This window comes from Lates calcarifer, linkage group LG16_LG22, assembly GCF_001640805.2.
Source record: "Lates calcarifer isolate ASB-BC8 linkage group LG16_LG22, TLL_Latcal_v3, whole genome shotgun sequence".
Classification (NCBI taxonomy): domain Eukaryota; kingdom Metazoa; phylum Chordata; class Actinopteri; family Centropomidae; genus Lates; species Lates calcarifer.
Window position 1 is genome coordinate 10414409 of NC_066848.1, and position 9903 is coordinate 10424311.

Here is a 9903-nt window from a genome sequence, read left to right on the forward strand (position 1 = left end):
GTCAAACCAGACACAAGTCTTAAAAAGCCAACTCCAGTAGAGCATGAGAGTTGACAGTCAATATGAAACAGTCGCCCCCTTCAGTTTCTACCAATTTGTTTTCCTGCTTGCTTTACATTGGGCTGACACCATCTTCTGTTTTTATTTCTCCATATCTGTGGTTCCTGCCAATTCTGTTTTGTGTGTAGTTCCTAAGAAACCTCCCCCATTCTCTAGGGAAAGGTCATTTGGAAATCCTCTGCTCAAATGACATTTAGAGGTGCTATGTGTATGTACTGAATTAATCTGTAAACATTACATCAGTGTCCTTGACCATCAGAGGAGCAATACAGTCTTTCTTTAAGTGAGGGATTGAGGCTTCAACCATGAGCTGGGGGTGTCTTAAAAACAGCTTCTTTCTTCTTTTTTTTAAAACCAAAACTTGTGACCGGCGTCCTGATTACAAGAGGCAGCTTTTGAGGGAGCTGTGCTAATTTTAAAAAAGGCTTGGTACATCCCTGCTTTAATAAGAATCTGCTTCCTTAGATAGAGATACTGTCAGGAAAACCATTTAGACTAGAGGAGAAAGGCTTTTTATGCATTCAGTGCATGTCTGACAGCATTGTGGGGTAATTGCATGTTATATATCTGTGACTTTGCTGTCAGATTACAGAGGGAGAAAGAGAAAGACAACGCAGTGAGTCGTGCATTATAGTGTCCTCATGCCACCTTGAACACAGGACTCCACCATTTGAGCTCTCTAGAGGATAGATTGCCAGAGAGGCCAGTTAATAACCTTCATCTCTGCTCATTTATTCACCTATAGAAAAACAAAAATGACAGTAATTGGATGTGGCAGTCTGCTCACTCCTTTGTGATTCATGATGTTTGAAAGCCACATTTTACCAACTGGTTATTGTTAACAAAATAAAATTTGAATAGCAGTGGGTGGATTGCTCACATGTATGCTCATTTTACTACAATACTGATGCAAATTCTGCCACAGGTTGTAATTGAGTGTAAAGTGTAGAAGTTTGAGTCAACCCATGTTGGTAAAAAAGGTCACACTAAGTATCATATTTTTTGGGAACAAAATGCATTCTAGAATGTAAAAAAATGTTTGTTAACGGTAGGCACACTCCCAGTTGCTTTTACAGCACTCATAATGTAATGCTCTAAATTACCAGATGTCACTCATCTTGAAATAATTGTCTCAGCAAATAAGGATCACTGGGTTTTTGTTTTGTTCTTTTGTTTTGTTTTGTTTTGTTTTTTGGTTTTTTGTGTTGTTTTTTTTTTTTTTTTGGACAGTTGTAAAACAAAACATTGACGTACTGTATAATCACCTTTTAAGCTATTGTGGTGAACATCTTAGCAAACAGTTGCATATATACACATCTCACAGTTGCAAATAACAACTATCTTAACCAAAACAGTAAAGTTGCAAGTTAAAATTTGTTATAAAAGTGTTTTCATGTTCATTTAATACGTTGCTACTATAAAAATATTGATTATAGAAGCTTTAATATAAATATGATATTCAGGAGTTTACAAGACTAGTGACTCAGTTGCTCTATGCTGCCTGAAAACTACTGTTTCTCCTCCTGTTCTAATTTTTTGTAATAAATCACAGATTTCTTGATGGGAATGTGCTGGTAATCAACAAGGAGTTCCAGCCATACCTTGGCGAGGATGGCCGCATCCTGGAGATCCGCTCTCCAGACGTTGTGGCCAGTGTGAAAAAGGCGGCACAGGCTGTGGGCTACACAGAGGGAGCTCTCCTGGCCCTGGCCATCATCATCATACTGTGCTGCATCCCTGCCATTCTTATCATCATGGTCACCTACAAACAGTGAGTACTCTCGCCTCAGTAATAATCAGTGGCTTCTGTAATCAATTAATCATCTTTAACTGGTTGGCAGGATATTTAGAGGGAAATAGATTTTAATTAAGCAGACCATTGTCTTGGGGGATACTGGTTTTATAAAGGTTTCCTCCTTACAGAGAAATCGGATATTTATCGTTTGATGTTAACCATTGTTTACATCTTCGACGCCGAGGCCTGTTAGAATAGAGACAGCAAAACCACAGCAGCAACAGAATTGCTGAAAAGTGTATTTGTCAAGTATTTAAGATAAAGCAAGAGCGACTCTTGCTTGTTTGCTGTCTTTTGTCTCTCTCTCTCTCTCTCTCTCTCTCTCTCTCTCTCTCTCTCTCCTCTCTCTCTCTCTCTCTCTCTCTCTCTCTCTCTCTCTCTCTCTCTCTCTCTGTGTCATCAGACATGCTGACTGCGCACTCTGCTGGGCTAATCTCCCTGCTCATGCTCTGTGAAAGCAGATTAATTAACACTCATTTGTGACAAATATCTACAGCCAATTGTGACCGTCACAGTGCGTCTTCACACTACTTAATCATCTCTGTCCGACACACACACACACAATAAACAGTGCTCTCTTTGTCTTTCTGGTCCTATCTCTCTCATTCACACTGTGCAGTTTTGAAATCCACTCTAATCATTGGTATGCTGCAAGTGTCATATGAATGGTGATGTTTGGGAAATGTTTATTCACGGCAGATGGGTGGAGTGGTTGTCCTTACGCAAATTCACAGACCAAACACACAGCAGAAAGCTGTTGATGGTGACATTAGACCTAACACACAAACTGTCATAGCAGATGGTGCTTTGTTGGAGGCATCATTACTTTGGTAAAATAAAATGATTTAGGAAATCATTTTCTCATTTTAATGTGATTCACTGTTGCCTAAATTTGGGAATGAATGTAATATTTAAATCATGAATCTGTTTATTCATGTGGAATAATTGAATTTTTGTTGTGAATAAGTAATGGTGATATGAAGCATTAAAGATTCACTTAAGAAAAAAGCAGTGGCTACTTTTCCATGTAGCCCTGCAGTCACTGCTTGAGGCCTGAGTGCTTCCTACTTTGTGTAGAAATCAGAGAGAACATGCAGAAAGTTTTTCTCTTGTTTCTCCAGTTTAGTCTTAAATGGGTAAACATATTGTGTTATACAAAGATCCTATGTTGTCTGAGTAAGGATTGCATGAATAATGCTCAGTATTTCCCTCAACATGTGTCTGTTTTTTGGAAAGACCTGCCAACATTAAATACCTCCTAGCAGTAAAATGTGTGGATTTACAGTCTTGCCAAACTATGTAACTTTTTTGTCCCCCATCTTGTTCTCCATCTCCTCTCCTTTTGCTGCATCAAAACCTATCATCCAGGTTCAAAGAGTAAGTAATATTCCTCTTCACATTTACAAGTGATCACTCTTTCATTGCTTTAAGTGCATACATGTGAAGTAGTTTCTTCATTATTCATAAGTTATTTAAGGTTTTTGGTTATTGGTTTAATGTATGAAGATGATGCTAAGTAGTGACACCCTTTTGAAATGTCTCTAGCATAATAACTGATTCACCCTGCAGGTTACAGAAATAATATTTAATTTGGAAGGACAATTTCTTATCATGTAGAAAATCTGATGAAATTCAAAACGAAAATCAACCCAAAGTCAACAAGACTCATAGTTAAAATTACCAGTTAAGAAAAGTATAATCTCGCAGGATGTAGCTCTTAAAAAACATATAATTGAAAACAAATAAAAGCTAACCTCTACAATAACTTTGTAGTTGTCAGATATATTAGTTGATATCTTTGAGATATTGCAGGTTTGTCTTCAAAATCTTAAAGAAGTCTTTAGAATCTGAGTGACAGGTCTGTATCTTCATAACTTTACTGCCAACACCCTTGCAACCTGAAACATATTTCTGTTATTCTCATGTTAAAAGCTCAATTAAGCAATATTGTTGTTACCAATACAGAAAAAAAATGTCTCCCTAGAGAAAGAGTTGCTAGTGCCAATCCCGCTGAGAATCAACACTTGCAGCTCTCTGCAGAGTAAACCAGTAGCTAATTATGAGAGTTGAAGAGCAAGATGTTTATTTTTTTTCCTCCTGAGCCTGGTGGAACAAACCAGCACTAAAATGGCAATTGATTTTCATGCTTCATACATACATGGTTGCTAAGATGTATAGTATATATATATATATATATATATATATATATAATATATATATATATATATATATATATATAGGAAGTGTCATCCCACTACGCCACGTTATTCTTGTCCTGTCCCCAACATCTCTTTAGACATGACTATACTAAACAGCATCTATAGTTTTACCAGTTACTGCATGTTCCTCTTTTTTTGCAGAAATGCTTTGTCAAAGCACATGGTTAATTCATGGTAGAGACTTCATGCATAAGTGATGTGTCTGGCATCTGCTCACTTTCTAACCTCACTGTTCTAGCAAGGAGGAGTTAATTCTTAATGACATTAAATGTGAAAGAAGCGGAAGGCTTGTAGTTTGGGTTGATTTTTTTTTCTTTGCATGTTTGTGTGTGGGTTTTTTTCCTTTAATGTCTTTTTTTTATGTGGACCAGAAACACATATCTTTGTGACTGCAAATGTTAACATTTTGCACAGGCGACAAGCAGAGTGTGCCAAAACTGCCAGGATTCAGATGGCTTTGCCACCGGGAGGGAAAGCACCTCCTGCGGGTGCTCCCAGTGCAAACCTCTACGAAGAGCTGGGCGACAGCAGCATGTGAGTCAGCCCTGACCCTTTATTTTTTTACCTGTCCTACCCATCCCACCTCTTCCCATTGGTAAGCAAGTACTGTATTGTGCTGTGCGGGTTCCTTCCTTTGAATTTCAGCAAATATCCCTGCTGTTATACACATATAGTTAGTTAATAGTTGCATTAATGGATTTCTCTGCTCTCTGGCTCTCAAACCACGATCATCAGATGTCTGCAAACTACTCTGTATGCTTCAGCACAGCTGGTGATTAGACTTTAGCTTATGTATGTATTTCTAATTTGACTGTGTATGCATTTTTGCCAGACCTTCTCTCAAGGTAAGAGTGTGTTGAAGTCCATAAAATACCTCATAGTTTAGTGGAAATAGAAACAAATACACTGTCTGACTTGGGCTTAATAATTGATTTTGTCTTAAATTACGTTAAACCTTCCTTTGATTAATACCTGCTGTGAATGCTTTCAGAGCATGCCTATATGTTCAAAGTGTTTTGCCTTCAGCGTGAACAGATTTCACCTTTCATGTTAAATACTAACCTGAGCATGCAATGAAATGTTATTGCTTGCAGATTAAATGAGGTTGAATTGGAACTGCTGCCCCGCTGGGATTAGTGATTTTCATTTGCAGCATGTTAAAGCAATACTGCTATTAACATCACAATTGCTTAAAAAAAAAAAGTAAATGGAAATTTAACGGCAAGTTGTGAAGAGTCTAAGCAAAAGACAGATGTTGACCAACACTCAACAACAAGCAGGGGCTTTTGACTCTGTCGAAAAGCTCTCACAGGGATTGTATTGTAGCTGAGCGTCATTTATTTGGGGGTTCTTTTCCAGCCTGCACTAGGAATAAGTGGAGTTGGTCCTATAAACAATCCTATTAAAATGCTTTGAAGCACTTTGAAACTTGTTTTCGATGCAGAAAAGTGGAGTGTGTTTTTATGAGTGAGTGTTGGCGCGTTGTGTTTGTGCATATTCTCAGTTGCACACAGCAAATAAATCAGTGCAGTATTTCCCCTCAGTATGCAGAATCTTGACGTACCCTTGAGCTTACGCTTCGTCCCTGCCTTCATTTTTCTTTAACACCTCTGACATTTCTGCTTTAGTCTTCTTACCATCTGTCTGTGTTTCTATCTTCCCCATCATTTCTATTCCCCTGTCTCTCTGGATTCAGACTGCAGTAAGTAATCCCAAAACATATGACATCTATGAATATGATCAGTATTATTTGTAAAAAAAAAAAAAAAAAGCACAGGAGCAGACATTTTAATTTCCAAAGGCTGTATTGTTAGTTTGCTTGGTAAGGCGGTAGCAGTTGGAACGCTATGTACTTTTTAACATCAGTGAACCTGTTACTTCCATGTAGTCAGAAAGTGAAGCTCCCTTTGTTTATAGGTACTTCACTTTAGTAGCTATCACTGTAGCTGTCTCCTCTTCCATTAGACAGTTGTCTCCTTGTGTATTCTGTCACCCTTACCTTTACATCTCTTAGTGTTATGACTTTGCCATAAGCTAAAACTAAACCATATGTTAAGCTATTTAAATCAATAAACCAGTAGCTTTCTTGAATGTGCCTATAAACATCTGAATAAGTCATAGTTAGCTAAGAACAAATAATTGCACTGTTGCTTTTGCCTCAACCTCTTATCTTTGCTTCGCTCACACTTCACCTTCACCACTTCACCATCAAACTTCACCTGTTTCAAGTTTCTTTTTTCCTTTTCACCTCCACCTTTTACTGGGGCAGGGCTAAAAAGTCTGTCATTGAGGAGGCTGGCCATCAGAGGATTTTTAGCACCTTTGCCTGTCGCGCCCTCGGAGCCCGCGGCAACGGAGCATTGCATGTCAACTTGCCCAAGTCAGAGAGCAACGTGACCTTCCTCTCTGACTGCAACCCACTCACCACCCACAATCCTGTCTACGATGACAACAGTCCCCTCATAAGTCCTGATGCCTATGCACAGGGGGAGAGTCTGGCTGAGAAGCAGTTCTCCTTTTCTCCTTCCCATTCAGCCGGGTCAGGGTGTATCTGGACAATGCCCGCTCGCATTCATGGAGGTCTGGACAGTTACGAGGTGCCAAGGAGACAAGCTCTTATGGACACAGCCGATTGGGAGGTGCAGATTCTTCAAGCAGCCATGAGAGGCGAGCGAAGGCCACAGAGTTCAGACACACTTCAGCTGATTGGCAGCACAGAGACAAAGTTGTCGGTCCGTGAGCAGGCCAGGCAGTTTGAGCAACAGGCCCTCCAGGAACAAACCCTCAAGCAGAGCAGAGACTCCCTTGGCTCCCTCTCTTCCATCCTTGTCAGGGATAGAGACAGCGAAGACGTGCTGGAGCTGACCTCAGAAACCCTGCTCTCTATCATGGATTACCCCTACAGCCCCACATCTGTAGGTAGAGATGTGCCCCCCAGCATTATCATTACCCAGGGAGAGGAGTCATGGCCTCTGGCTAGCCAGAGACCAACTCCACCTGTCCTGAGGAAGTTCAGCTCTAGTATCTCCAGCTACATGACAGTGCAGCCTTGTCAGATCACAGTGGAGATCATACCAGACCCACCAGAAAATCCTCCACCTCCTCCACCTCCTCCTCCACAGCACCCACCATCCCCACCCACATCTCCTCCCTCCAGGCCACCTTCTCCTACACCTTCAACCTCCTACCCTCATAAACCTCAGTGTACCCCTCCATCCTCTCCCCCTCCCGATCATAAACCGCATGCTCCCCCACCTCCACCGCCTCTTCCTCCCCCTCCCTCACCTGCTAGCGAGCAGTCACGCCCTGTTGTCCAGTTTGTTCCAACCTCTTTGCCACCCATGTCCTCGCTTCGCCCTGTCTCAGAACGAAAACAACCCCCTCCTCTAGCCCCCTCACAAACTGATGTTGGGAAGAAGAAGGAGCTTAAGGGGATCCTGAAAAACATCCAGAATCTAGCTGAAATAGAGAGGTCTGTTGCCAACCTGTACAGCCAAGTAGACAAAAACTGCAAGGTGCCCAAGTTTACCAAGAAACCACAAGTGACTGAGGAATCAGAGGGTGCTAACAAACTGCAAAGCTCTGATCCCTGCGATGAGCAGAGCATGCCAAACACAACCAACTCCAGCTCTGCAGTCCATATAAACTTGACAACAAGTGTGAACTCCGCTGAAAATGGAACGACTGAACTGAGCGTGGCAGCAGAGGTTCAGCAGACAGGCCAGTGGAACTCAAACAGCCCAAACACTGCTGAACTCAGTGACCACTCATCCTCTCAGTCCACACTGTTCTGATTTTTTTCTCTTTTTGCATACTCTCATTATTTCCATTTATACATCTCCATGCATCTTTTTCTGTTATTTCTAAATACTTTTTTCACAGTTGGTAGTATTTTATATAAGCTTTAGCCAACAGAAATTTGACTGTTGCTTTTTTTTACTTAATAGTTTGTGTGAAAATCTAATTTTAGTTGCCACCTGCCAAGAAATGTGCTCAGTTCTGCCACACTGACTGTACAATATTCTTATGGGCTTGAATTAGATCATAAATGAGGCTTGCATATACAGAATCACTTTGGCTTGCTTTATTTGCATGTTTTAATGATCTGAACTACTATGAGGTCTCTGATAGTGTAAAATATACCCCAGAGTTTACAGATTAGTTACTTCATCATGTGTAAGTGTTTTATTTCAGTTCATAATCTTAACATTAACATTTCATAACCACAACTACTTTAATTAAATTATGCTAAACACCAATTTTTTTAAAATCCCACAACCCTGGGGTCTGTTTCCCAAACCATTTCCTGGCTGCGTATTGCTGATTTCGAATTTGTTCTTTTCCTCCTTCACAAAGATAAGAGCATGAAAATGTAGGATGCTGCTGCTTCGTGCAGAATCCAAATTAAGTGAAAGAAAAAAATATATAATTTTAGATGTTTTTTTTCAAATGAGGGAAAATTACCATAACTGTTAAGAATTTCCCAAAGGTATGCAAATTCTGTGAAATAAGCTTCAGAGTATTCAAGAAGGATGATCACATATTTGTTGATGAAACATATTCAAAAAGTTGTTGCAGTGACTAAAGTTCACATAACATGTTGCATTATTTTTAGATGTTCCTACCAGGGACTACCTGCAATGACAAATGAATGTGAACTGTAAACCTCTCAGATGTGCAAAAATATGCACAGATACAGAACCAAATCTAAATCACAACCAAGCACAACCACAACCAATTATACCAAGACAGGCTACAGGAGATCCTTTTATTTAAATGTAATACAACTGATTGCAGACGCGATGGGGCCAGGCAGTTCTAAGACAAAAGATGTTCTCATGCTGGGCAAAGCATCAGCTATAAAAATGCATCGACTTGGGTTCCTCAACAGACTTGTGTTGAATGAAGAGAGCCAACCTCTGGGGGACCTGTCTGTTCACATGTCTGCAGAGATCCTCCCAGCATGATAAAGTAGTCACTATGATGTTCGGCTGCACACTGGAAAAGGCTAATTAGAGAATCAATCAATCGTTAACTAGGGCCGCTGCCTGTGGGACTGTCAGCCACTGTTACTGTCTCCTTTGCTTCTCCATCCCTCTGACCTTCTGCCTGTCCCATTCATCTGTGTTCATCTCACTCACTTCCTCTTCCCCCTGTAGTTAGTTCTAATACTATACAATCCGTGGCCTCTTCTTGTTAATCTTTCCTTGTGGATCTCAGGGGATTCTATTACCTTCTTTACACTCATTGCAATGCAGCCTGTGTCCCCTCTCTCCTCCTTTTTTTCAGTGCTCAGGTTTTCTACTTCCTCTCCTTCGCTGTCTTTCTCCCACATACCCTTCATGTGTTTGTTTCACCCTCCATGCCCTAAGGCAAATGGTTTTAGCATGCCTCCTTTTTAGAGCAATGTAATGTTTGATTCATCACACATTCCCCTGATGGGCAGATCGAAGGCCAGCTAATTCTGTATTCCATGTTCACTACATGGGGTAATTTCTTTTGTAAAGAGGCTAGCAGCTCACATGCTGTTTCTTTCAACCCAAAGAGCATTTAGCTTTAATGCATGGTATTCTTTATATTCCATTTTTACAACTGATTTTATCAAACTCTTTGGTGTCCTGACTGGTAATTCAGAGCAGGAACATGAAAAAATACACAAAAGAACCAGAAACCTAAACTTTATTTCACTTTTTAAGTAAAACGTAGGAGTGAAAATAAGTAAAATCAAGGTTAGACTCAACTAACCACATCTAAGCATAGTATGTTCAAGAAAATACAAACCAAAGACCATATGGTCTACAGAAATGTAAGATATAATTAATACCATGT

The 9903-nt window shown here is 40.2% G+C and overlaps 1 protein-coding gene across 1 annotated transcript in view; it reads left to right on the forward strand.

Annotated features, from left to right (window-relative positions):
* Nucleotides 1-7868, forward strand: part of LOC108897227 (protocadherin-15) — a 170206-nt gene extending 162338 nt beyond the window's left edge. Inside the window, exons 31-35 of the mRNA XM_051076797.1 lie at nt 1613-1831; nt 3224-3232; nt 4489-4608; nt 5771-5776; nt 6344-7868. Of these exons, the coding sequence (XP_050932754.1) occupies nt 1613-1831; nt 3224-3232; nt 4489-4608; nt 5771-5776; nt 6344-7868 (1879 nt within the window). The remainder of the gene's footprint in view (nt 1-1612; nt 1832-3223; nt 3233-4488; nt 4609-5770; nt 5777-6343) is intronic.
* The last annotated feature ends 2035 nt before the right edge of the window (nt 7869-9903 follow it).